This window comes from Felis catus, chromosome D4 (genome assembly GCF_018350175.1).
Source record: "Felis catus isolate Fca126 chromosome D4, F.catus_Fca126_mat1.0, whole genome shotgun sequence".
Taxonomy (NCBI): domain Eukaryota; kingdom Metazoa; phylum Chordata; class Mammalia; order Carnivora; family Felidae; genus Felis; species Felis catus.
The window spans coordinates 22,857,466-22,885,446 of record NC_058380.1 but is presented as its reverse complement, the minus strand read 5'-3'; the positions used below and the strand labels follow the sequence as shown (position 1 = coordinate 22,885,446).

The window sequence follows — 27,981 nt, the reverse complement described above, 5'->3', positions numbered from 1 at the left end:
CTTTCCCCTTCCCAAGCTTGGTCTCTTGTACCTTGTGCAAGTACTGAAATTGCAAAAGAGACATTTTTAATTATAAGTACTACAGTAATGAATTCAAGTACACTCGTTTATCATAAAGGGCTTTCCCATCTGTCTCTAAAGTATACTTAAAAAGGCTGTGTATTTGATAACATTAGCACCAAGCATCTTCCACATGTTAATGTTCAGCGTTTTAGATGTTCACTTTCCCCCACTCCCAAAGACAACATGGTGGTTCCAGAAAAGGCACATTGATCTCCGTGTTTGGGAGTGCCTGTGTGGTCTCTTCCTAATTTATTTGTACTCTAATCCTCAGGGATAGCATCCCAATCCCCATAGGCAAAGGGAGATTAGGGAATGGGGCTGTCTGCTACTCCCCACCCTACCAGAGAAGGAAAACAACTTCCTCAAGTCCCTCAAGTTCATCTGGCCACTGTACAAATTGTTCTTGAGCATGGAGGGTTTCCAAAAGCCCTAATTAGCAACTCACAGCAAACATTTCTTTGCATTAGCTAATGATCCGGCTACACTTGTAAGCAAACAGAACCAACATATCTAATCAATGCTGAAAAACCAACCAAATGCCTATTAAACATCTGGATGTAATTTTCTAGTTAGAACAAAATGAAAACATATGCAGGTTCCTTTGATCTGCATCTTAACAAAGAAATTGTTGATAAAAAAGCATACTGGTCAGTCAATGTGTCATTTTCATAAACTCTGCTCGTTTCTCTTCAAATGCTCCCAGTTTAATTTAGTTGGTTTCCTGCAATCTCTAATTTTACCATATTGTGTGAAACCGCAAGAGATTCTTTGGATGTGATTTTATTTGAGGTTTTACTGCTGCATGGATCTGCTACTGATTTTTTTTTCTTCCTTTGCTTTCTCTCCTCCATGCCCCACGCCCGTACTGCCCTTTTCTTTGGTAAAGAGGTGGGGGAAAGGGTTATATAGCAATGCTGAGAAAATTTCTTCTGGACCCTACATTCTCAGGTTTAAGAAAACTCTCAGTTTAAAAAAAAAGGCAGATGAGAAAACATATAAGAAATAATTCACAGCTATAAGAGAAAATAACAAGTGAACTTTAGATATTATTCATTTCAAATAAAAAAGTAATAGATTTAAAAGATGCATAATTTCTATGACCAGCATCCACAGTGTTTTCTATTTTGTCCAGAATCTATACTATATACAACATCTAGTTTTTGTAATGACTTGTGCCATTTCATGAGTTATGAAAATTTGATAGTCAGCAACAAATGAATGGAAATATACCCATATATACATCAATGATAAAATAAACAATCTGGCAATCTTTTTGTTTCTTTGCAGAGGATAAAAAGGGATTGTTTTTTTCAGAGACAATTTTCTGTGGAAGCGCAGTACTTAATATCATTTCATGTTAAAACATCACCAACATATGAATATGTTAAAGGTAAAAAAGACTATGGTTAGCAGACTTTAAATAGAAGACTAAAATTATAGATTTCATGAGTAGGATTATTTTCTTCTAAACAGGCTGTAGACAATCTGCACATATATCATTTAAAACATAAGATTAAAGCTACTTGATTGTTTAAACACCATCATTTGTAATGCAGTTTGATGAGAGTTTTGTAGTATAATTATTACAGCATGACAATCACAGAGGAAAATATGACCTTGAAAAGGGGCCCAGCCTTCTCCCTCTGTCAAGGAGGATGGGATACACTCGAAAACCAACCATCTTTATGCACACAATTAAAGGTCTTCCAATTTTAAAATCATTACTCTTTCTTTTTTCCAGATACTACATTATAAGGAATTCAGAAGGCTCCTGTCTCAAAATATACCGTTTTAATTCCTCTGTTTAAACCTAATTACCAGTGTGTGCCAGTAAATCAAAGTAAAGCTTGGGTAAGCCAGGGAGAAGTCTCCGTTGTTTCAGTTGGACGAGCAGGCACAGGCATATTTGTGGCATCCAAGTTCTTTTTACACAGTCCTGAGGCTGATTATGGGATGAACTGACCACAGACTGGCCCACTCAAGAGACCAAGTTTTCGAGGGAACGCAGGTTGCCAAAGTCAAAGCTTAGTTGCCCATGGATCATATTATTTCAAAAGGTCCTATATGTGGAGCAAGCCTGCTTTGAGTCATCAATCAATCTAACTCAGGAAAGTGGGGCAGTGCTTGCTTCCTTTTCATTCTCCAAGTTAGCAAAATGAATATAACCCCCTCCCCAAACCCACTTAATGAGAACACTGCAAAACCGCATGCTGAAACTTGTTTAAGAATTTACTATGGCCTTGTACAAGCTGGCTAAAATTGCTCCTTTAATTTTTCATTTATAATTGATATTTGGGACTGATGCAATTATAGACAAATCAATATCATACATATTTAAAATCAACTCCAACAGTGAAATGTATTATCTAAAATGATTCTTTTAATATTTCAAGAAAAAGGTCTCTGAGAAAGCAAACCTTCGAATAAAATGTATTTCTGTTTAAATAAATGCCTTTTCATAAGTCTCTTGAAAGTAAAATAAATGAGGACACGGGGGCTATTAATACCAAAAACGTGTTAAGTATATTCCAACCTAGGATCAATGCTTGTCGATGTGTCTTTCTTATGGAAGAATTCATCACCATTTGGATACAACACCGTTGTTCATTCACCAATCGTGTGTGTGTGTGTGTGTGTGTGTGTGTGTGTGTGTGTGTGTGTGTGTGTGGCAACAGCTCAACCTAACTATTCTTTAAACAAAAATATAAATGCGGCAATACTGAAGGTTTTCTGCTGGGTGGTATATTTGGAGAAACAGACAAAAACTGGAGATTTACACAGTGTGCCCCGTTTATTTAAAATCTCAAAAAAACCTTTTAGGTCAAATTCCACTCATAAGAATTTTAGCCATGTCATGCACCCAACGCTTCCCATTTAGCTCCTTACGCAGCTCAGCCTGGGGAAACCACCCGAAGCATGGGACTAAGAGTGGGCAGGAGAGGTTTCCAGGTCTCAAAGCTGGTTTATCCCATTGTCTCCCTTTGTTTCTAGTAATTGGAATCAGACTCGTGCTCAAGCTGCTGAGAGGCCCCTAAAACTCTCAGCAGTCCCCTACTCCAAGCCCGCGAAGTCCATACTTTGAAGACAAGGACCAGAGATTTCGAACCCGGGCAAAAGCCTCGATCGAAGACTGGGACGCGCGTGCCTTACCCTGGCAGTAACTTAGGTATCCTTCCCGCCAAACGAAAACAGGCCAACCTTTTTGCAAAGTCCTTTGAAAGGCGCCAATAAAAGCCAATCTCTACCACGTTGGGTGCAAAGAAGGGAGTGAGCACTAAAATTAAAAGCCTAGTCTTAGACGGCCGGTGTACGTACGCCAGCCAAGGCGCTGCCGCATTTTCCACCAAGTGCACAGTCCACGCCTTCTCACGAAAAGGCAGCTCAAGGAAAAACAATCCTCAGAGAAATTTTTGAATGTGACCTCACTTTCAAAAGAGGAGCATCAAACAAGGGGCGAACACTGAAAGACGCGTTTGGCTCGAACTACCACCCCTCCCACCCCCAACTCCCGCACCCCTTAAGAAACTACGCGGTTAGTTGAGTTACTTTCACTGATATTTTAGGATTTCCATTAAAGGGAAAAGTGAACAAGTGGCAAGATTTTTTTTTTTTTTTTTTTTTTTTTGCAAACTCGAGCCCCCAGCTTCCGCGACTACACACTCTCTGGGCCCTCCCGCTCGCGCGCTCCTGCGCGCTCCCTCGCAGGCCCCACGTTACTTTGATTGACAGCCCAGCCCCGCCGCTCTCCTTCCCACCGACCTTCCCATCCACAGTGCCAATCTCCGCGTCTCGCCTCTTCTCATTGGTTGGTTTCGACGTCCCGCGGCTCCTCCAGGAACAGTTCCTCTCCGAGCCGGGGAGGACACGGCTGGCGGAGGAGGGGTAGAGGGGTGGGAGGGGAGACCGAGGAGACGGCGGAGATGGAAGCAAACGGGGTAGGAGAGGAGGGGGAGGACGGTCCGTCCGGTGCTCTGCTGCTATAGGCTCCGGGGACGCGGCGCGTCAGCACCCCACGTTGGGCGCGACGCGCGCGATTGGCTGGCGACGCTTCCCTGCTTCCCCCCCCCCCCCAACTCCCCCCGTCACCGCCGGGCCCACGTCCCCGCCGGCTCTGTGCTCCCGCCCCCCGCCCGCGCGGGGCTGGGCGGGGCCGGCGCTGGTTAGCTCCGGAGTGTGAAACCGCGTGTTAATGTAACCGGCGCGAGAGGCGCGGGCGGCGGCGGCGGGAGCGGCGGCTGCAGAACAGCAGCAGCGGCGGGTACCCTGTGCCCCGCGTCCCTGAGGCGGCCGACTGCGCCACCCCCACTCTCTCACGGCCGGGCGGGACCCGCGCCACCATCCCGGACCTCCGCCGGCCGGTGGCGACCTAACCCCCGCCGCGACTACTCCCGACCCGCCCGCGGAGTTTGCCCGCCGGGTAGGGAGGCCGAGCTTCGGAGCGCACTCCTGCTTTTTTCCCCCATCATCTCGTGGATGTCGCCCCCCGGGTCGTGAGAGAACTTTGCAGCGGGCTGGAGCGCCCTTTGCGGAGCAGCAGACGAAGGGAAGGAAGGAAAGAGGGCCGAGGAAGGGGCTCGGAGGAAGAGTCCAGAGCGGCCGGGCCGGCCGTGCGGGGCGAGTGCGCGCGGGGCGCGGCGCCCGGATGCGCCCCGGGATCGAGGAGCAGCGGGCGGCTGCGGGACTACCCTCAGTGGAGTAGCCCCGCCGGGCCAGGAGGGTTTGTGCAACCGGGGAGAAGACCGAGTGTTGGTCGCACGGGGCGTGCCGAGCCGCCTCCCGGCGCGCCCTCCGCACTTTCCCCGCCTCATCGTCATCCCGCGCTCCTCCGCCCGGGCTGAGGCTTCGGAGCGCGGGGCGCGGAGCCTCTGCCGCTCCCCGGAGCCCGCGAGCGCCCGGCTGAAGGGGCTGCCCGGACCCGCAGCGGTCGGTCCTTAACGTCGCCAGGTTTGTTTGTGTGGTGTTAGCCGGGGGCGCCGGGCCACCTGCACCTCACCCGCGGTCGGCGCCGCGGGGAAAACCCGGAGAGGAGGCGGGCCGGGGGAAGAGCGAAGAAAAGCAGTCCGCTTGGATTTGTTTGCCCCGGAAGAGTGCCGCGCACGCGGATCGCCGAGAGGAGCGCGGCCAGAATCACCGCGCCCTCACCTCCCCGCCGGGGCGGCCGAGGCCCGCGGGTTGGATCGCAGCCCCCGCGCCCTTTTCTTGGGGGCCGGCGTCACCGCGCAGGTTCTTGGTGTAGCCGGGCCCGGGGAGCCCCGAAATGTGGCCCTGAGCGAGGGAACCCGCAGCGGCGGGAGCAGGAGCAGCCGGGCGCCAAGTGACCGGTGCGCCCCGCCGAGCGCGCCTGCGTGCGTGGCCAGCGCGCTCCCCGCGCTCCTCGTTTCTGCCTGGCTTCTCGGCTAAATTTTCCTCGGCGGGATTAAAGTTGGAAATTGAGCGGAGAATTGAGTTGTCCGGAAACAGAGCTGCGGCCGCCGCCAGAGCGATGTTCCCGCAGAGCCGGCACCCGGTGAGGCGCGGCAGGGTGCTGGTTGGAGGGTCTGGGCTGTGGGATGGGGGGTGGGGTAGGGATGGGCGCTTTTCCCGAGCTGGAGACGGGTCTCTGTTACATTTCTGGAGGACTCCCTAGCCTCTAGGGGTGCAAGGCTGATTAGGTCCCCTCTTGGGCTGGGGAATGAGCTGAAACTCTCAATTTCCCCCCTTTACTATGGGCCCCCTCGAAGTTGATGTCTAGACAGGGCGGGTGGGGGCGCCCGGGGAGGCTGGGGTTTCTTTTTCGAAGCGACATCGCCCCCCCCCCCCCGCCTCCCTGTGGCGGGTAGGGCGCCCCCACCCCTTTGTTTCTTGTCTCGCCTATTTACATGTCAATGCAGCCCCCGTTCCGGCGCTCCTGGAGATGGCCCCGGCGATTCTGGGAACGGGGAGCGTTAGGGAGTTGTTTTTCTACTCTGATCCTTGGGGTCATTATTGCTCCCTTGGGGGAGGGGGCGGTGTCCTCGATGACAATCTGGCCGGGTGTTCACCGGCCGCCCGGGAGCCTCTGTCGTTCCAGCCGGGCGACTTGGGCGCACGTAACCGCGACCCGCCCTGAAGCCTGGAAGAAGCTCTAAATCTCTTTGGAGGCTCGAGCACGGGCGAAGGACCACTTCCTGCCTCCATAAAGTGCGGAGCAAACTCGAGTTCGGGGCTCCGTTTCTTGCCATTTCTAACTATTTTTTATGTCCCACCCACTTCTCCGTTCTCTGACTTACTGTTTTATCTATCTGCCCCCACCCCCGTCCCTCGGTTCCCCTCACTGGTGGCCCCCAGACGCCGCACCAGGCTGCAGGCCAGCCCTTCAAGTTCACTATCCCGGAGTCCCTGGACCGGATTAAAGAGGAATTCCAGTTTCTGCAGGCCCAGTATCACAGGTGCGTGTCCGGCCGCGCTGGGCGAGCAGTAGCTCGGGGGCAGCCCGGTGCCCCTCCTCGCCCTGCCTGGTGGCGGTGGCGGCTGTACTTAGTACTTGCGTCCAGGCGGTGGCGTGTGGAGTCGCAGTTAAGACCTGTCATTCAAGTTACCCCCTTTCCAGGTTCTTCCCGGGCCGCCTCTTCTCTAGTCTCCTCCTCCTACCATTGTTTCCCTTTTGCCCGTTTGCTGCTGTTCCAGGGAGTCTTTTCGAGTATTTAGGAGTTGCATGAGAACCGTCAATATTTGCACTTCGTTTATTTATTTTGCAACAAGCTGAGCTGAAACCTTGGTTCAATCGATGCCCCAGCCCTGGAGTGCAGGTTTAGGGAGGCAGAGCCAATGTTGAAATCGCTCTGCTATACTAAAGGATTGGGTTGTCTGAGGCAAAGTCCATTATGGAAGGCTAGATGCTGGTAGCTGTGCCCATCATTGGTGGTGAAGATGGGGGTGGATATATGTAGGGTAAAGCTTCCCTGCTTTGGCATCATTCTTCCTTGGTTTGGGTAGGACAAGGGATTCCAGTCTCATTTATATACATTTCAGGTTCGTCTCTTCACCTGATGAGACCTACTTCAAGAGGTTCATAAATGAAAAATGATTTAAAACACCTGTCCGTAGTGAATTTTCCAGAAATGTTATTTTCTTTCCTTGTTTCTATGAAGTCTTAGCTGATTAGCGCTAAGAGATAACTGTAATGACAGTTTTAATTTTTGTCCTGCTTGAGAAAAAGCACACAGACGCTTGGGTGTGAATTTTCTTCTTTTGTCAGAGGCTTTCTGATTATTGACCTTTTGTCTGCTTCAAGATAATTATCTCTGGAACTTGAGGCATACCTGCCCACTAGTGTTTACCAAGCAAGGAGGACTTCAAACCACTTTATTGCAGCAGCTACTTAACATATTTTGGCAGGGATTTAAAAACCAAAGGTTTTAAAACGGACCAACAATTGTAGAAGTAACTTTATAAGTACAGTTTTCAAACCTAGAGACTATTTGAGTTGGCAAAGGTAGTACAGTCTATGTCTGAGGCTGAGAATTGTGCAAAGGCCAGATTTTGGTGGAGTCCAAACGAGCAAACTGGTGTGGGGAAGTAGGAGGGAACAGATGACAAGGAGGAGGAATTGGTCTTCTGGGAAGATCAGAGGTTTTTTTTGACAGATTCTTCATTCTTGGCATCTGACCAGGTATACACTAAGAAGGAAAATAATAGCTGAATGGATACCCTATACTGTTCACCTTATCCCTTTTCCCTATTAAATGCAAGGACAAAGCTTTTGGATGTTTACCTAGATAGTTTATGGCTTTTCCACATTGGTCTGTGTTTTTACTTGAAGTGCAAATATGTGAGGCAGATGTTAAAACAAGTGACATAATGTTTACATTAAGTTGCATGTTTTGTTTTTGTAGCCTTAAATTGGAATGTGAGAAACTGGCAAGTGAAAAGACAGAAATGCAGAGGCACTATGTGATGGTAGGTATCAAAGATTGTCCTTTTTTCCTTTTTATGTAATATTAGCAAATATGTGTTCTTAACATTATAAAACATGAGTTAACGAAATGCTTGATTTTTTTCTTTTTGCAGTATTATGAAATGTCTTATGGATTAAACATAGAAATGCATAAACAGGTAAGCTTTAGTTAAATCAAGTTGAAATGAGAAATTAGTGACGATTCTGTAAAACTGGCTTTATCCTCAATAGTGGGAGGATTTGTATGCTGGTTTGCTGCCTTGGTTTCCCTTCCTGTGAATTGGTGACAGTGTTTTGCAGCAAGGGTTGCTTCTTGACAATTACAGAATCTTTAAATGACTAGATGAGAGGTACTTTGAAAATGTGAACCAACCTGTTTACAGACTGATAGAAATTGAGTCTTGAGTTGACTTTTCTACCTGGATAGATTTATTCTTCTCTTGAAAGATCTGGGTATCCTGTAGCATTCTGGAATTCAGAATAGCTAATGTTTTTTTGCTAGTTTGGAAAGCAGTGTGGTCTTTTGGGGGAAAGAAGGATATTTGGGAGTTCCCTAATCAGGTTAAAAAATGTATGACTAACTATGGGGTTCTCTTTTATGCTTTGGAGTTGCATAAAATGACACTCAAGGTTAGTGGCTTATTAGCAGACATCTTTTTGAAAAATTTCTCAATTGATGCGGATGTGGAGGTGAAAAAGCATTCTTTTATGGCCACAGCATATGTTGGGAGTTGCTTCAGTCCTAGTGGTTTTAAAAGCATGAAAAGATTAGTGACTGGAAAGCTCTAGCTATGACTATGAGTTTGCAAGTTCCCATAAAATTCACACTTATGGCTACTATAATGGTGTATAAAAAGAGTATTGAGCTGGAACAAGGCACTAAGGACCTCATAAGAGAAGAAAAGCTAAATGATTGCTCAGCCCAAAGGACCCTCGATTGAGTAGTCATTGTCTGCCAAAGAAAGCATTAATGGCAGGGTGTAAGTATTCTGGAGATATGCTGACATTCACTTTTTCATCAAGACGCTGGTACAATAAGTCTTTTAGAAATCGATTGCCTCTTAAAAAATTATCATCAGATGAAGTTGCACAGTTGGACACATTTCAAAGTGCAACAATACAATTCTTACTTGATGTATATGTGCTATTTCATCTCAAACCCTTGTTTCATTAAATTAAAGAGCATGGCTGACCGGCTGGGGCACAGTGGAGAAATTGATTAGTTCAGCCTTCAGATCTTCCTTATATTCAAAGACTTTCATTAAGCAAGTGTGTTTCAGAGTTGAATTCTGCTTTTGTAACTCCGCACTCTTTGATTTTTAATTCATCATAGATTTCATAATGTTAAGTTACCGTCTTGTACAGTAGATCTGTTCTCAGATATGTTTTTGGAAAGAGATAGTTAAGTTCAAGGCCTTTCATTAATAATATAATTGGGCTTTTAAAATGCTGATTTTATTCTGATTTGCAAAGTTGGTAGCCTAGATTATGTTGGGCTTGTGCCTTTGTTTTTTGTGTTTCAGTGGCTAGTGTCTGATTGAGGCAGTTGTAACTTGTTGATAGTAATTGGGCAAGAAGTTGTATGGTCATTTAAATGAATTATGCAAATAAACTGGGTGAAGAGTTGTAACCTGCCACTTTTTTTGTAAGTTACCCTAAAGGCACATATTTTGCTAACAAATATTGTAGAAGGGTAAGAGGAGGCTGAGTTTTTTCTTAAACTCATGAACTCAAAGAATTTAATAACTTCACCAACTCCTTTACAAGGAAGCACCACCTCCGTATGCTGTTGTATGCTGGTGCAGGATTTATTGGGGAGGTAAAGGAGGTGTATAATTCTTCTGGGCTCCTGTAGGTTACATGACCTCTTCGTTATCAAGTAGGAAAAAGGAAGAAGGGGTGAAGAGGGTCAGGAGCCCCATGGTGTGAAAATAGGTTTCTAATGAGTTTCTATACTCTATTGGGCATTTGTGGGTATATATTGTCCATCCATGAGCCAGTATGCATTAATAATATGCTGTGTGTAATTGGCTCAGTAATTTGAAAAATGTGAAAAGCTGAGAGATGCCATGTTCTTCATGGTAGGGTATTAAGTCCCCTGAAATTTAGTTTATACTGTAAATGCTGACAGACCCTTAACTAGAGTGGTGTGCAAAGCAGTGCTATAATTCAGTTTAAAGTGGCCTTACATTTGAAAAACATCCTTCTGAATGTCACACATTAATAATAAGTTCTGAGGAGGCATTTGGTGCAGCTAGTAATCATAATTCTTATTAAAACTGGTGACGTCTGGCCCCCAGGGTGTAGCCAGGCTCAAATTGATGCTTTTTGCCGCCTGATCACCAGCATGGCCTAAGTGCTCATTATATTGTAGAGAGAGCCTTTGGAGCTCTCATTAGATTTGACAGGAATTCTCTCTGGGGGGAAACTGGGCATTAGCGAGACTCCTGACAGGCTGGAATTAGTCCTGCTTTATGGCTTATAACCAAATGCTAGCAAGGCATCATCAAGGGACACAAAAAATTGTCATTTCTGACAACATCTTTGTTACTGAAAAAAAAAAAAAAACAACACAGCGATGGGGAAACTTTCCGTGGAGAGAGCTTTAATGTTGTTAAGATTTGTCTGCAGTGTGACTACCGCTCTCTCTCCCTACCTTTCAGCGGGTTTGTCGACAGAGTGAGTTGTAGAGATTTCAGTGTCAGATCTCACCACCGACTTTTCCGTCTGGAAGTTTTAAAGTGGAAGTGCGTCCAAATCGAGAATGGTATAATTGTGGTTTCCTTACTTGGTTTTGTGCCCACGGTCCATGTTTATGTTGTGTCAACACTTCCTGATAAGCCTTCCCCTTACTTTCTCTGTTCCCATTTGTGGCTGGTTACTGAAAAGTCAGCGGACTAGGGATGGTAATGGGTACTTAAATTTGTTATTGTAGCACTAAGACAGTTTTTTTGGTTTTTTTTTTTTGTTTTGAGTCTTTTATAGATCTCTGCCTGTCCTTCTCTCTCCAGGTAGATCATAAATTTTAGGTATATCTCTACAGGAGAGGTGGAGACATCTCATGAAAAATTGAGGCAATTTGATACCACCAAAGTGTTAGGGTGCGTTAGAAAATAGCAGGTTAATGTGAATCTAGTTGTTTTGAGGGCTGTGCCTAGTGTGTTTGGCAGTGTGATCTTTAAAGTTTTGTTTTCTGTCATGTGGTGTGTGGTATTACCTCATTTGATAGTTTTGGAACAAGATTCACTGTAAATACATAAGCCTTATTTATTCTACTTGTGTATCTTTTCAGGGTGCTGATGAAGCCATGCCATAAGTTGTCTTTAGTGGTGTGAATTTATATAGCACTTAACAGTTTTGAAAAGTGATTAGCCCCATCCTGTGATGAGGTATTTTGGGTAGGTGTTTTGATCTGCCTGCAGCTCTGGGCCTGTGTTCAGAGTGTGGGATTTGTCAAGCCCAAGTTTCTGTTGCAGCTGGATTTGGGTCACCTCGTCCCTAGAATTTAGGGCTTCATTCCTTTACCCACCCCGCTGCCATTGGAGGATGAGGCTAGTGATGAAATCACCTTTAGGCCTGTGTGGTGGCCCAGCCTGCCTGGCTGTGTGTCTCTCCTGTTCTCTCGCTCTTTGTGCTGACAGCTTCATGATACACGATCACATCGGGCCTCGGTGCATGTTCTAGAAGTTCGTGAAAATCAGCAGTACTGACTGGTCTGTGGAGGTCACAGCCATGGGTCGGTAGAAAGTTGTAGCCAACCGAGCAATACTGTCTGCAGGTTAAAATATGTCTAAGAACAAAAGAAAATTTGAAACTGTTGTCGGGACTCCTGGTTGAGGCCGAGCTCACAGCCAGCGAGTGTGATCAGTCACTTTGTCTCTCTGTGCCTCTCTTCTTCTGAAGAGCGGGCAGAGTAGGCACTCGGGGCTCTCCAGGGCGGCCAAGAATTTAAAAATAAATGAAAGGACTAGCTCTGGAAGGAAAGAGGTATTCTGCAGTGCTGGTTGTGGGGTGGGGAAGGAGAGGAGAAAGAGAAAAAAACAGATGAGAGCCTAACCAAGCTCCATGTGATGTTGCAGCCAGCGTGGTGTCTCAGACCACGTAAATTTCGGAGTGACAGTGCTTCCACCGTTTTGATATGTGCTTTAAAGTTTCCCTTAAAAAATAAATTGTTCTCTGGTAGTGTTTTAAAAGTGCTTAGGTGGCCCTGTTAAGGGTTCACCTGTGGGTTAATCCCTTAGATGTGACTTACTATTTGTCTGCAAGTCTTACCTTTCTTCCTGCTTTTTAACCATGTGTGTTTTCTGTCTACTGTTCTCACTTTGAGATTTTTTTTTTCTAAGTCCACGTCTCAGAATGGGAAAAGACTAGCTGGAGTACTTGCACTCAGAGTTAAGCTCCACCAGGTGTTAGTAACCTTGTGATACAGCAGCTGTCATCAAGACTGAAGTGGTCCTCAACTTTACTTCAGTAGCCAGGCCTGCCCTTGATAAGCATCAGTTAAAACAGAGAAAGTTCCCTGTGTATTTAGAACCCACATTTTGAGGCACAAGGTTAGCCTTTGTTTTTTTATTGGCAATCAGGGTGATTCCTCCCTACTTTCTGTCACCCTGCCCGACTCCTTCAACAGTCAACTAGTTCACGGTTTCTCTCCAGAGCCTGGACTAGGGTGAGGTGAGGTATGCACTTGCCTTGGGCACAGAATTTAAGGGAGGGTTCACAAAACATAGTCCTTAAGATAAAAATATTTTTAAAATTCAAAATTAATGCCAAAAAACTATGAGGAACCAGGGGTGCCTGGGTGCTTCAGTGGTTAAGTGTCTGACTCGATTTCAGCTCAGGTCATGATCTCATGGAACCCCGTGTCAGTCTCTGTGCTGGGCCTGTAGCCTGCTTGATTCTGTCTGTCTCTCTCTCTCTCTCTCTCTCTCTCTCCCTCCCTCCCTCCCTCCCTCTCCCTCTCCCTCTCCCTCTCTCTCCCTCTGCCCCTACCCCTGCAAAACAACAACCCAAAAACAAACTCTGTGAGGAACAAAATATGTGATCTTTATTTAGGATGGCCCTTGGTGTAAAATACAGTTCATTTAGGGGACTTTGATTAGTGACTGGGTGAGTCATTGACTAGTTGCCTGGGCCTCAGTTTCCCTTTCTGTAAATGAGGTTAGACTGGGCAGGTTCTCAAGTATGGCTTCTCTTAGGAGAGGAGAGTCATTCCTCCAGACCTCACCTCCAACCAGTGTTTGAAACCCAGTGCTTGGGTTGTGTATCCATTGAGAAGAGTCTTTGGCCAGAGGGCTTAAGACGTTCCTCTTCTGTGTTTATTAAGAAACACAGAAAGAATCTGTTCCTTTAGCAAATATTTAAGTAAATCATCTTATGTGGTAGTTAAACTAATGATATATTCAGTTTTGGGCTCATGGAACCATTTTAGTTTTCCATAGATTTTGAGTCTTTGCTCTTCTGTTATTAAATATTTGTGGTCTTCAGGAGTGGATTAAATTGGACGAAACTAAGAAACTGACTGGGCTTCTAATAGGCTTGGATTGGCTGGATTATCCCTACCATCCCCATCCCTGTTGCTTACTGTTACTTCAGATTTTGAAAATTGAGATTTTTTTTAGAACTCTAGTACCTTTAATGCTGAATATTTGGTATAATGATTTTTAGTTAAGTTTTAGGCAGTTGTTTCAGAGGGTGGCTAATAACTGACAAGAGTAGGCATTTATAGATAGAAAACAGTCCTCACCAATGGGATTGGTGAGTTTTGCAATATGAAACATGCCATAGTATTGTTCTATGACTGTAGTTGGGTGTTTTGAGTTAGAGTGCATGCCCGAGTGTGTGTGTGTGTGTGTGTGTGTGTGTGTGTGTGTGTGTGTGCGCGCGCGCGCAGGTGTGGGCACTCATGTGGGAGAGCTTTTCTAATTTTTTTCTGAGACGTAGCTTGATCTGAAAAATGAAAAAAAATTACACTGATAAGTTTAACATAAATTAAGATACTCATTTGTTGTTATTCACTTGGCTTAACAAAAAAATGGTTTCTAAAATTGTTTGCAAAATGATGATGTTCACAGAATCGTTTACTTTATAGACCACCCACTTGCCATGCGTTTTATGAAACCAAGAAATGTTGACACAGTGTTATCATACAACCTGTGAATTTGCACAAACCTGTATTTCATCATTTCACATTTCAATTTTTTTAAGTTTATTTTGAGAGAGAGAGAGAGTGAGCATCAAGCGTGAGTAGGCGAGGGGCAGAGAGAGAGGGAGAGAGAGAATCCCAAGCAGGCTCTGTGCTGTGAGTGTGGAGCCCGACGCCGGGCTCCATGTCACAAACCGTGAGATCATGACCTGAGCCGAAATTAAGTGTTCAACGTTTAACCGACTGAGCCACCTAGGCGCCCCTCACATTTCAGTTTTTAATCATTACTGAGTTTAATTCTGTTTGCCTGCTTTGAAGCAACATGAAAGCAACTCAGAGCACAATGTTTATAACCTTCCCCCACGCATTCTCGCACAAGGTATAACAAACAAATCTTGGCTTTTCTGGAAGTATTATTTGCTGCTTAGATGTTCTTTGACCACAAAACGTTAGCCAAGAAAGGGTAGGGTGAAGGTCATTTTGGATATAAGGAAAAGACTGGGAGGAAAAAACAGAGACTTCCATCCATTGAATTTATTTTTTCATCTGCCAAATAGAGAAAACTGTGAAATGTGGTGTGTGTATTCCACCGTACATGTGGGAGAGGTAGAGTTGTGTGTACAGCTATTTCCTGTGTAGTGGTAGATATTCATTAGATTTTCATTATTCACTTGATGAAGTGGAATCAGTTTTTGAGAATGTAAGTATGTTTGAGTTTTGCACGTTCAAATCATATGATTTGTACAGCTGCCGAAATACATGCAGTACTGTATTGGGTTTGGTGTTAGTGCTGTTATTGGTCTAACTGGATTATTAGCCAGTGGTATTTTGTGCAACATGTCAGTAAAACGCTTGAAAATGTATCACCAGACTTATACTTACAGGTTTATAAGTTATAAATATATTATGTACTAATATATTGTATACATTTGTAATAAGTGGAAATTTTAAGCAGAGGGATTAAAATACAAGTTTTATAAGTTATAAATATATTATGTACTAATATATTGTATACATTTGTAGTAAGTGGAAATTTTACGCAGAGGGGTTAAGATACAAGTTCTCATCACATCCTCCATGCCCCCTATTGGCATGTCCTGGGCGGCCTCTGGGATACATGCACTCTACTTTAGAGACCACCAACTTACGTCCAGACGCTCATGACTCCAGCCCTGGTATTGGGGCATCTTTAAAGTAGTGAAGGCAAAACCCCTTTAGGGTCTCTGGGTATGTTGGTATGTCTGTTCTTTCTGATTTTGACTTCTTACTCCAGTAATGGCCTCTTTGCCCGTCACTCACACAGCTTCGTGTGTCTGCCCTGATCACTGTCCTTGGTAGTCTTACCAGGTCACCTTTGTCCTCCTCTTAACAAGTCCTTTATTCCAGCCAGTGGGTCTCCTCTTTGTGCCTGAAAAAGTGTTGTGTGTTGTTGTGTTTTCTTTGTAAAAAGTCCAGGCCTTTTTGTGAAGCTTCACATGGCCTTTCTCAATATCCTTCAAGGTCCAGTTCAAATAACAACACTCATGTGTACTTCAAGGCCTTCCACGACAGCTCCAACAGTGACCTGTCACACCACTGATTTTTGCTCCAAGTTCTGTAATCATGTTTTTTTCATGTGTGTCTTTTGTTATTCCCAAGGAGGCTGCGGACTGCTTGAAGCTTGCATTCGAGACTTCCCTCCATACCCTTGCCAGTGGGTTGGACTGAGGGGGCACTTGTTTTGTAGTGTTTAATGTGCTTCCTATGGAGGGTGCTACTTGTAAGCATTGCGGATCCTGAGCCTGTATGAAAATCAGGTAGAAGTTGCTTGGCAAAAAAATCCCACACATTTAAAAAAAATTTCTTTAATGTTTGTTTGTTTGTTTATTTATTTATTTATTTATTTATTTATTTATTTTTAATGTTTTTTTACTTTTGAGGGAAAGACAGAGCATGAGCAGGGGAGAGGCAGAGAGAGAGGGAGACAAAGAATCTGAAACAGGCTCTAGGCTCTGAACTGTGAGCACAGAGCCTGACGCGGGGCTTGAACCCATGAACTATGAGTTCATGACCTGAGCCCAAGTCGGACGCTTAGCCAACTGAGCCACCCAGGTGCCCCTAATGTTTATTTTTCAGATTACACACACACACACACACACACACACACACACACACACACACACACACACGAGCCGGGGAGGGGCAGAGAGGGAAACAGAATCTGAAATCCGAAGCAGGCTCCAGGCTCTGAGCTATCAGCACAGAGCCTGACACGGGGCTCTAACCCATGAGCCATGAGATCATGACCTGAGCCAAAGTCGGACACTCAGTTGACTAAGCCACCCAGGCGCCCCCCCCAATTTTTAAAAAATTTTTTAAATGTTTGTTTATTTTTGAGAGAGAGAGAGAAAAAAACATCCCACATGTTTTAATACACAACATAGCTTTTCCCCAACAACTTTGGCCGTTTGTGGACATCTTACAATCCTTCAGTAAATCTGTGGAATCCAGATTGAAAACTTGAGCCAAGAGTAGGAATCTGGGTCCTAATGCTGAAATTCAGAATGAAATCTCTTTCAGGCGCCTGGATGGCTCAGTTGGTTAAGCATCCAACTTTGGCTCCGGTCCTGATCTCATAGTCTGTGGGTTTGAGCCCCACGTCGGGGTCTGTGCTGACAGCTCAGAGCCTAGAGTCTGCTTTGGATTCTGTGTCTTCCTCTCCCTGTCCCAGCTCTGCCTGCACTCTCTCTCTCATAAATAAACATAAAAAAAAAAAAAAAAAATGAAGTCTGTTTGATATCACTAGATGTTTTACAGGACTTTAGTTCTCACATAACCACTTTTGCTCAGTTGTTTTTCTTTTGGAAAAGTGATTTATGGTCAGAATATCCAGAGGCTTTTAAAAAAAATTTTTTTTAATGTTTATTTATTTTTGAGAGAGAGAGAGAGAGAGAGACAGCACAAGTGGGGGAGGGGCAGAGAGGGAGACACAGAATCTGAAGTAGCCTCCAGGCTCCAGGCTGAACTGTTAGCACAAAGCCCGATGCAGGGCTTGAACTCACAAACTGCATGATCATGACCTATTTGAAGTCAGACACTTAACCCACTGAGCTACTCAGGCGCACATCCAGAGGCTTTGTAGTGGGGAGTTTCATTATAGTGATATATTTGGGTTTGTACTGAAGAAAAGACAGCGAAAACAGAAGTAGTGTGTGGCCGCGGCCTCGGTTTCTGTGTGAACTGAGTGTGTGTGTGCATCTCTGTCCCTGAAGCCCCTGTGTGTCTCTTCAGGATGACCACAGCCCCTAAATAGAGTTGTGGATTAGTTGCTTGTAATGCATTAAGTATAAAGGCATTTAACTTGCCTTAGTTGCCAGATTTAATAATAATGATCATACCCCTTGATGATTTACTTTTGGCCGTTGCATGGTTCCTTCACCCCACCAAACATTTTATTGAGAATTTCCTTTTTTTTCATGTTTATTTTTGAGAGAGAGAAAGCGAGTGTGCACACAAGTGGGGGAGGGGCAGAGACAGAGGGGTCGTGATCCAAAGCGGGTTCTGCGCTGACAGCAGAGAGCCTGATGCAGGGCTCAAACTCATGAAGTTAGATGCTTAACTGAATGAATCATCCAGGTGCCCCTGGAGAATTTCAAATATACAGAAAAGAGGAAGGAAATACAGAGTGCACACCCATGCTATCCCCACTTGTATGATCCCAGGAGTCTATAAATTAACATTTTGTGTTATTTGCCTGTCGCATACCTTACAAGAGCTTTTGCTCCCCTCTCCCCAATAGATAAGCAAAAAACTCTGGAAAACTTGGAAGGATTTGTTGGAGGGCCAGGCATTTCTTTAGCTACCTACCCTGTTTTAGACTGGTAGATGAAGAAGGGCTTTTCTCCAGGTACATTTTAAGATTTCCATCTCAACAGGTGTTTACAACATTTTATAGTACTTTCTCCTGGACTCACCCTTTGTGTTTTGGCCTGGTTGTATTAGGGGGATCCACCATTATATGGTGTTAGGGTGCTTTCTTTTTCAGCTGTCACCTGGAAGCAGAGATTTGCACTTAACAGAAAAGCCAGACTCCCTTTCTCCCCAAGCCTTCCTACTTTTTAGTCTTCCGTAATGTACCTTTAAGGTGCCATCAGCATGTTTGCAGTGGGGAATAGTTTGAGCGTCCTTAGGTAGGAAACCAGGAAATAATTGTGCTAAAGGACTCTGATTTTGAACTTTGTATGACCAGAAACTGTCTTATTAGAGAGTTTAAGTTGGCCTCAGAGGCCATGGGTGGTGCAGGGATATGAAGTGCCAAAAAACAAACCTCTTTGAGGACCCCAGCGTGAGGAGGAGGCTCTCCAAGGCTGGGCCCTCCAGGAGCACAGCCTTTGTCTCTCGTAGGCGCCTTCTTGATGCCTTGAGCAAACAGCCGGTCAGAGCCTCTTACAAGTAAGGTGACCAGCCAGTGTATTGACACGCACAGACACAATAGAAAACTGCATTAGGAGGCAAGCCGTTGGGATTTGCAGTAAATATATTACAGAACACAAGTGACTTGCCGATACTGCTTGTTTAGCAGTTTGCAAGGGCAATGGCAGTATGGATTTTTGAATTAGAAGGGAAGGGCTGTTCTTTCTCTGTGCGGGAACATCTAGTTGATGGCTGGGGAGAAAATTGATTTAGAGCACAAAATGCAGCCGCCTTTATTTGTGCCATTTGAAAGGCTTCTATGGATTAGTGAGTGAAAATAAAAAGGTTGAGTTCAGTTTAGGAAAGGAGGTCTTAACATTGATCTGCATCTTGGTCTGGAATGGAGAGAAGGAAGGTTGGGCCACTGGGATGGAGGAAGGGTATCCGGTGTCCAAGCAGCCTGCAGCTACAGGTGCCCACTCGGTTCCTAGTTGTCTTTTTCAGCGCTTTGGATTTCAAAAGTCAGCATCTCTGGCTGATTGTTGTAGAGTAAGCTGATTTGGGACATCAGAGTGAGCAGTCATGGCCCCCATCCATTGAGTGCCCATGTACCCTAGGAGCTGTGTATAAGTCCTCCCAGCCTCCTTTTGTGTGGTTATTATTCCTGCTTACAAAAGAGAAGGAAGGCTAGTGGCGTAGGGGATGGGAACAGTGCCTACTCCATGTAGGTTAGTTGTCGGGAGTGAGTTTCTCACATGGGAGCAATTACATTGGTGCCTGGCACTTGGACACTTTGAGGGAAGAACACCTGTTCTTGAAATTGATTATCTAAATATATTATTGGTCGCTTTGAAACTATACCCTGTTGTTGGAATTCTAGGCCATGCTCCCATCTTGTTTTTCCAAAGCCCAACAGCTTCCTTCCTCCCTATATCTGAATCATTCACTTCTCATTATTTCCCCTCAATTACAAAGGTTTTTATTTGTTTCCTTCTAAGATCAGAAGAATTTATCTTTAGGCTCAAAAGGAAATGTTTTTGTTTTGTTTTTAAATTTTTTTTTTCAACGTTTATTTATTTTTAGGACAGAGAGAGACAGAGCATGAACGGGGGAGGGGCAGAGAGAGAGAGGGGGACACAGAATCGGAAACAGGCTCCAGGCTCCAAGCCATCAGCCCAGAGCCTGACGCGGGGCTCGAACTCTCGGACCGCGAGATCGTGACCTGGCTGAAGTCGGAGGCTTAACTGACTGCGCCACCCAGGCGCCCCTGTTTTGTTTTGTTTTAAGTCACCCATTGGTAACCTCTGTTGTCTAAGGAATCTAGAGGAATTAAAATGCCTTATTTAGGCTAAGCAGCAAAATGTCTCCTTGCAAGGCAACGGTCTTAAGTATTTAATACAGCTACCATTGAGAATAGAGTTATGTGGAGTTTTTTTCATTTAAGGGGATGGAGGAGGAACAGAGAGGATTTGGTTCATTTTGTGGAAGTGAGTTTTGGGGGAAAAAAAAGGATGAGAGCTTCATTTTTTAAAAATTTTTTTAATGTAGTGTGAAAGTTCATCTCTTAATTGGAAGAGAGATTTTGTCATCCTGAAAAAAAAAGGGAGATTAGGATTACCAGGTTCAGTTGTTGCTCGGTTTGAGAAGGAAAAAGTCACCAGCCTTGGTGAGGTATACCTACAGACCAGTGTCCTTTCAGCTTGAGTAGACACTTGTGTTATATTCTCCACGTACGCCTTGGGCTTGGGAATTTTGTGGACTGTCACCTTCATAGCTGCTGCTTATATGCTGGTATTTGGGGAAGCAGGAAAAAAAAACACAGGAGGGAAAGCAGGGCCATTGGGATTAGACACAGTGGAAGATTAGGCTGTTGGCTCTTACTGCCAGGCACGATGCAGTAGAAACTGGACATCATCATAAGTGGGATAGAGGAGAGCACTGCTCAAATTGTGTTCCAGTTGTGCCATTACCTGCTCTCACACTTAATTCAAGGCTCGGCCACCTGCTGACATCTGTGTCCTGAGAAGCCCCATGTTGCTATCTCTGTGTTGAGCTTGAGAGAAGCAGTCCTGAAGTCCTGAATATCTGCAGGGGAAGCACGAGGTTCTCCACAACCCATTCAGCCTGCCAGTTGGCCTGGGTTCTGGAGCCTTTTCCATTTGTGAGCCGCTGGCTCTTTTACAGTGCTCGGGCCACGAGCTCCTGCCTGCAGAGCCGGTCTCCTTGCACAGCTACCCAGAAGATTGGAATTGGACCGCTGAAATGTGTCCAGCTTCTGTACTTCTCAGTTGACCAAAGGCCAGAAGCATACCACTAACTCAAGAGGGGAATTGTTGACTTTTGAATCTCCTAAGAGATCTGTATTCCATAATAGACTTACCCAAGATTCTGTAATATTTGTACATTAACTGAAGTACAGAAAGGTGTCACATTTTGACTACATGTTTGGCTTTCTCTAAGGGTACAGAGATTTTTGAGCTAGTTGTTGAATTCTGTATTCATTCTTATTCTTGACTAATGCATCAAATATGGCTTACCCACCTAAAGAGCCCAGACAGATCAATGTCAGTGCACTGATAGAATCTTGTGTAGCCATTGTTTTGGTTATTATTTTATCACAAGGTCAGATACCTCCAAAAAAGCTGTGATTTTTATTTTTATTTTTTCTGATTAGCCTGTGGAATTACTCTTGTCAGTTTCCTTCCAAGTACTGAAATTGCTCAGGGTTTGTGTGGAATGAATCCCAATTGTTGCTTCTCAAATTAAAACAGTATAAAAGAGAAGGAGCTTTTGAGTAGACTTTGCACTGTGAGAATATTGGTATTGACACCATTTATAATTTGGAGTATAGTTTGAAGACCAGATTCTACTGTTTGTCGCATACTGGTTAATATGGCTGTAAAGAGGAGATGAATGTGGCTACTTTTCCAAGTCTATTACTCAGGAGGACTGTAAATTTGATTGGCTGTTACAATTCTAGCAGAATCATTCGATTTGAGAGCAATAGAAAGATAAGATATCCAATTACCCAAATGATTTGCAGGGTTAGCCAACGTTGTCATGGAGACACGAGTTGGAACAAATTAAATTTTAAGCAATAAAATAATCTTAAAGCCCGTCTGGGAACAAGAAAATTTGGCAGTGGCACTTACCTGAATTGAATCTTAGCTTGACACGATGTTGTTTGACATTGATATACTGTGGGGGCCTAAACTTCTATATGGTGCAACGTTACCTTAAAAAAGGAGCTCCGCCAAACCAGTGAAGCGGGGAGGGGGTGGGAGGGGTGGGTATTAGTATAAAGTCAGGATATTAATGTTTATTCCATGGCCTAAATGATAATTAGGGTCTGCGTTCCCAGAAATATTTTGTATTTAAGGATTGAAATGCCTTAATAATGATTAAGCAGCATTAATTGGACACTTGGAAAAAAAAGATTTATTTCATAGCAGCATGCAGTTTCTGGAACTACTGCTGTTCCCTCTTTGTGTGTGTGTGCTCGCAGATGTAATAGAAATCGTGTGGATGTCTTTTGGTGGGGGTGGAGGTGTAAGTATGCATATATTTGCATGTACAAACAAGGAGATTTTGGCACATGCCCCTGCACTGCAGAGGATTCTCCGTATTCGTTAAAATTTCTACTTTGCAGTGCTGCGTGCAGACTGGAAAATTGCCTTCCAAACTTTAGCCGATGGCCTAAAACCTGAGTAAGCATCGGTCTGGGGCTTAGGAGGTTATTTCCCCTCATTAATGTATTGTTTAACTGGTTCCTGGATTGTGCTGCGGATTTGGAAACAGCCGAGTGGCCCAGAAGGAGGGAGGGGAGGGCCTTTTATCCACATGTCTATTAGACAGATGGAGATGAAAATTGGTCTGAGGTCAGGCCATTTGCAGTGTTCTCTCAGCCTTCGATTTTCCTCTCATCCTCACCACAGATCATCTCAAATGATTCAGTAATGACCAAAAGTGCAACATTGACCTTTATTCCCTGGTGGATTACTGTTTCACAGTCCAAATGGCAGGAAGTCTATTCTGTTCTTCCAGAAGGAGCTCAGCATTATTGAGGCAGCCCAGCCTGGTGGGAACCAGTGTAACAGCATACAGGGTTCAGTTTGGTTTCTGCTGCTCTGGGAAACAAGAATTGACATGTCCCAAACCCACATAATGAATGAAAGGGTATCTGGGATGCTTTCTAAAAACACACATAAGCATATAAATTGATTTGTCCATTTGTAAAAGAACTGGTGAGTTACAGGAGTAGTGACTTCTGGTGGCCTGTGGCTTATAACTTGTTTTCACATTCATGGCCCTGATTGTTCCCCCTTCTATGTAATGCTTCCTCAGTATAGCTTAGACAACACAGTGACATCATAACACTGGTTCATTTTCAAATTACAAGTTGGCGTGACAACTCAGTATAAGGGGACTCCGGGTTTTTCTTTGACATGCTTTTAATTGTATATATTTTTGGTCAATCCATGTAACCCTGAATAAAATATCTCTCATGCAGCACCCCTACCCCCAAAGTGGCTTGATTGTTGTTTTGAAGAGTTGGTAATTTTTTTGTTGCTTAGATTTTTCCACAGATGGCATTGTGATGCTATGGTCAGGGTTGTTTTTTTTGTTTTGTTTTGTTTTAGTAATTTAATTTATATTTAAAATGATATTCCTGTTTGCCTCCACTTGCATTGCTGAGTAAATACTCTGTGAATCTTTAATACACTAGTGAAGTCTGTCATCTAGAATCCTTGTACTTACCCTCTTCTAAATATTTAAAAACTTTTGCAAAAGGAGTATGCGTTGGAAATTTTCACCAGCATCCCACGTTTCATTTTAATCATGATCTAAGATGCTTTTCAAGAAAATAATTTGTTTCTTGACTGTTGATTTCACTGTGCGCAGGTTCTTTTTCTACCTCAGTGGCTCCCAGCCTGTGATGGCTCCCCCTGCCCCCCATACTTGCTGCATTCTGGAGCTTTGTGGGCTTCTTCGATTGTGGATTGGAAAGAGAATCCCAGGTTCCAACTGGGAAAGGCCAGGAACCTTGTCTTCCTTCCCAAAGGACCACCTTTCCAGTAGCTCAGCCTGTGAGGAATAAAGCCCAGGGGTGGGACTTCCCAGTTGAGACTGAATTTGGGGCTCTGAAGGCTTTGCCTGGGTGCTCACCATCACAAACCTGTATCTAACTTGTGGCCATTCTGCTGCCATGCCACATGGCACTGATGGGCTAGGCCTCCCGGTAGGGTAGCTCCTTTCTTTCCCTAAGAAGTTGCTTTGGAAGAAGAATAGCAGCCGTCATGCATGTGTGTGGGTCATTCATCTGCAGCATGCTTTTTAAGGTTTGGGAACCCCTGGGCTGGAATTTCCTTTCCCACTATCTGGATTGGCTAAAGATTCCAACCTGTTTAGGGAAATACTCAGTGCCCAACTATTTATTCAGTGATCTCCAAACAAGATGTGGGAAACGAGGCAATGGTTAATGGTAAAGCTAATAATGATGGCTAGGGCTTTATACAGTTAATGTGCACTGGTTGTTTGCTTTGTCGTGACGGAAGACGTGGAGATGGTGATTGTAGACGGTTGGAAGTCAGTACCAACCAAAGACAGGTTACACAGTTCTAAAAGGTAGGTGTTACTACATTCTTTTGGGAGGAAAATAATGTTAACAATTTTTGAAAAAGAACGGCCTCCTAAACCCCATTTTCAGAGGTAACTGGATTTTTGCATATTCCTGTGCAGTCTTTGTCTTTACATAGGCATGTTTTATTTTCGTAATTGTAATTTTAGCCTTCGTGCCAGGATGATGTAGTCTGCTTTTCCTCCCACTAACCCTGCTATTGTATGATATTATCTAATTTCTCATGAGTTCCCTAATGACTAAGACCCGTGAAGAGGGTGAAAGGTGTGGGCTTGCTCTGGGTGTGTTCCAGGAGAGGCTTGTTCTCTTTCCAGAGCGAGAACAATAGGTGGTGACTTCATGGTCGTGTTCTGTGATTCACCCCACGGAATGTATCTTGAAAACCTTCTGTGGCATAGCAGTGCATTTTCCTTTAAGGGCCACCAAAAGCTGTCTTTTTCCATCACGGGACAAGTCCGTACTATTTCATGTGAGCAGCACTTGCTGAACTCTGTAACAAGGGTTTCTGAATAATGGAAATGTGCTGTTTGAGCCCTGAAACAGCTGCGATGCTTTTGTCAAGGATGCATCTTTACCAAAATGACAAATTAAAGCCCAAATGCTCTGCTTGGCAACAGTTGGGTCAAAACATTTAAGTCATTAATTAGAAGGAACTGAAGGGGGAAAATTTTTACACAAATACACAGTGTTGCAGACTCAACTTCATCTTGGAAAATGCAACTGAATTCTTACAAAAAAAAAAAAATGAGGGCAGCCCTCAAGTGGGGCCTGCCAGGCTTGTCATTTGCAAATAAATCAAAAGACCATCATTGCAGGACAGAGAACCAATGAATAGAGTTGCTTTGTCATTCTTTGATGGGCCCCACACTCAAGCCTGCTATTAAAAATGAATGCATTCAAGAGGCTCTGCATTAAGAACATAAACAATTAAGGGCACTTGAGTTGCTCTGCTGAGAGCTTTCTCCGGAGATGCAGGCCCCTACAATCTGCCTCACGAGGAGCCAGAGAATGGGAGCAATTAGTGTTGCTATCTCAGCCCCAGCAGCCTTCAGCAGGGGTTTTTTTCCCTCTCCCCTTCCTTTTAACCCCTCCTTGTTTTCAGAGGAGCCGGGAGTGTGAAAGATGGGGAGGGGGGAGGATGGAGTATGCGCCCAGTTGGAAAGGGCTCAGGTTTAGAACACGGTAGGAGCTGCCAAATGAGGGGGAGGTAGGACATAAAAGTTATTATCTGCCAGTAATTGGTGACTTCTGTTCTGATTAATTGAGCCACTAAAGGGTTTCTGTCATCTGGTACTCTTTGTTTTGTTTTAATCATAGGGTTTAAGCAGGGGCGAGACTACATTGCCAGGGATGGAATCATTTAAATGAATATTGTTTGAGGTTTCCCACAGTAGGCAAATGTGCTCCTACACCCCCCCCCCCCCCCAGTTGTGTTCCTGCCTTGCTCTAATTTGGTAAAATTGAGTGGAGAAGGGCTCCGTGGCTTGTGGCAAGGCCTTGGGGGAGAGATGGGCCTGACCTCCCTACCTGCTTGTTTCTGACCCCAGACAGGTTTTGCTAACCTTTCAGCCCCTTCTCTCTGGGAACCTGTACAGATTGACAGGTGTGAGGGGGTCGACCCTGTTTGTGCACTAAGCAGTTGTCGCTGCAGCCACTGTCCTGGTGGACCATGTTTTCAGCGTGGGTTCCTGGTCCAATAGCTGCAGATCATCTGGGAACTTGTTAGGAATGCAGATGCTTGGGCTGCAGACCTCTGGACTCAGTCTGGGGGGCGGGGGGGGGGGGGCACACAGTCATCTGTGTTTTAACAAGGCTTTCATGTGATCTCACTGCACCCTTAAGTTTGAAAACCACTGACAACCTCGTTAAACCATTAAAACCTCAAAGAGACACCAGACCCTTTCCATTTAGATTTCCCCAAAATGTGGTTAGTCATTTATCTACGTATTTATATTTTAAACAGAAAGCTACTCTGATTCATTAGAATATAAGATAAAATTATCTTTCCATTAGCGTACCTGTGAAGCAAGGTGCCATCATGCTGGGATGGCATGTGGAGGTCTGCTAAATAGCCGACCTTCTGAAGAAGGTCTCCAGGCAAGGAGCCTTTCTCCTCCTGTAAAGGACAGGGCAGAGTATTGAAAGATTATTTACAGTGTTTTGCATATATCATTTTAGGTACGCAGTTTTTATTCAAACATCTTGAATTTTTCTTTGGTATATCAGATGTCATCTTTAGGATTATAGAAATGTATTCGTGGATGTGTTTTTGTGGAGTTTGCTTTACGGTGGAGCTAGATTGTCTGATGTTAGGGCTGACGCACTGATTCTCTGCCTGTGAAGGGGAGGATGAAAATGCAGAGAGTGGGGCGGCTACTCTTTATTTGCAATTTATTAACGGAGGTCCCTTATGAAATCCGTGCTCTGCCTTGCAGAGCACTTCTGCCGTATCAGTGACAGACTGGGGCCACTTGTTGTGGTACCATTGTTGGCTGAGGAATAACACGCTCTTGGCTTTGAGCTGCTGTGGTCCTGTTTGGCTGTATTGCTTAGCAAACAAGGCTGAGTTCATCAGCTTTGTTTCCGGTTTTGAGTGTGTCCCTATTTCCCACTTCTACTTCTTAGAGAAAGGACTAGGCAGAGAAAGTGGTTTCTAATCTTGCTTTATGATCCTGGGCCAATCATTTCCTTTAGACATTGGTTTTTCCATGTGTGATAAGAGGGTTGTAAGAGGCTGGGCACACCCAAAGGGTTTCAGGGTTTAAGTCAGTGCCACTTGTCAGTCACAGGAGTAGTGAGTGGGTCTGACCATTCTTTTCTCCCTTCCCCATGTAATCATACACTTAAACAGTAAATCAAGGGTGGTGTTCCCAAGGCCACTGGAGGGGGAAAAAAGTTACAGATAACCCTGCCACCCCAGCATAATTACTGTTTTTATTTTGGGTATCAAATTACAGTGCTTGGCCACAAGCGTTTTTTTTTTTTTTTTTAAATAGGCAGCCTAACACCACATCTTTGTTCTTCCCCTCCTGCTTCACCTAGTAAATGTGTTGGCCATTTAAGCGTCATTATCCATAAAAATGACTTTAATGGTTGCTAGCCATGCCTTTGGGTTGATGTAGTATATTTAAACATTCTCCTAGTATTAGACAACTGATATATCAGGAGGGCAAATGTTAAGTTTTTCAAAAACTCTGCAGATGGTGGTGATGTGTTGAACTGCTCTTATATCTTTACCTGGCTTTTTCTCTTTTGCTTTGAAGCGAGTGCCGCAGTGAACAGCTTCATGCATGGAATGCTTTTCATCTGAACTATTTCCTTAGGATAAATTCTTAGCTGTGGGAAGCTTTACCAAAGGGTTTGAATAATTTCATGCTCTTGAAACACATTGCCGAGTTCTTTCCAAGACGACTATACCAATTTACTCTGTCATCAGTAATGTTTGATTGTTCTGGCTTCCCAGAGGACTCATCATTGTTGGGTTTTATTAATTCTTTTTTTTTTTAATAAACTAACTTAACTGGTGCAGAATGACCCACCTTGGTTGTCAGTGAGATTGAACTGTTTTTTGTGGGTTTTTTTTTTTCTGTATTTCAGGTTGTCAATTCACAGACTCAGAAACTTCCAGTCATAAGGGATTTAGAGATTATTTATTCCTTTTTTTGTATGCTTTGTTTTCATGTTCTTGCCCGTTTATCTGTTGCCAGACACTTCTTACCAACACTTTACTGTGTTTTTCTCTTGGCTTCCCACTTGGTTCAAGGAAACCAAAAGATCAGTTTGCCAGCCCTCAGCACAAGCAGCATTTTTTATGATCCTTCAATTTGC

The 27,981-nt window shown here is 44.4% G+C and overlaps 2 protein-coding genes across 7 annotated transcripts in view; one reads left to right on the top strand and one right to left on the bottom strand.

Annotated features, from left to right (window-relative positions):
- The window catches only part of LOC109493753 (spermatogenesis-associated protein 31D1-like), a 162,818-nt gene extending 158,718 nt beyond the window's left edge, over nt 1–4,100 (bottom strand). The window contains exon 1 of the mRNA XM_045042624.1: nt 3,823–4,100. The gene's annotated coding sequence lies outside the window, so the exon portion shown is untranslated. The remainder of the gene's footprint in view (nt 1–3,822) is intronic.
- A 950-nt stretch (nt 4,101–5,050) lies between these two features.
- The window catches only part of TLE1 (TLE family member 1, transcriptional corepressor), a 91,043-nt gene continuing 68,112 nt past the window's right edge, over nt 5,051–27,981 (top strand). For 5 of the 6 annotated variants that reach the window (XM_019815803.3, XM_011288274.4, XM_011288273.4 and 2 more), the window contains exons 1-4: nt 5,051–5,569; nt 6,370–6,470; nt 7,917–7,980; nt 8,092–8,136. In XM_019815803.3, the coding sequence (XP_019671362.1) occupies nt 5,546–5,569; nt 6,370–6,470; nt 7,917–7,980; nt 8,092–8,136 (234 nt within the window). In that variant the 5' untranslated portion in view covers nt 5,051–5,545. The remainder of the gene's footprint in view (nt 5,570–6,369; nt 6,471–7,916; nt 7,981–8,091; nt 8,137–27,981) is intronic. The other variant, XM_019815802.3, reaches the window with a different exon arrangement.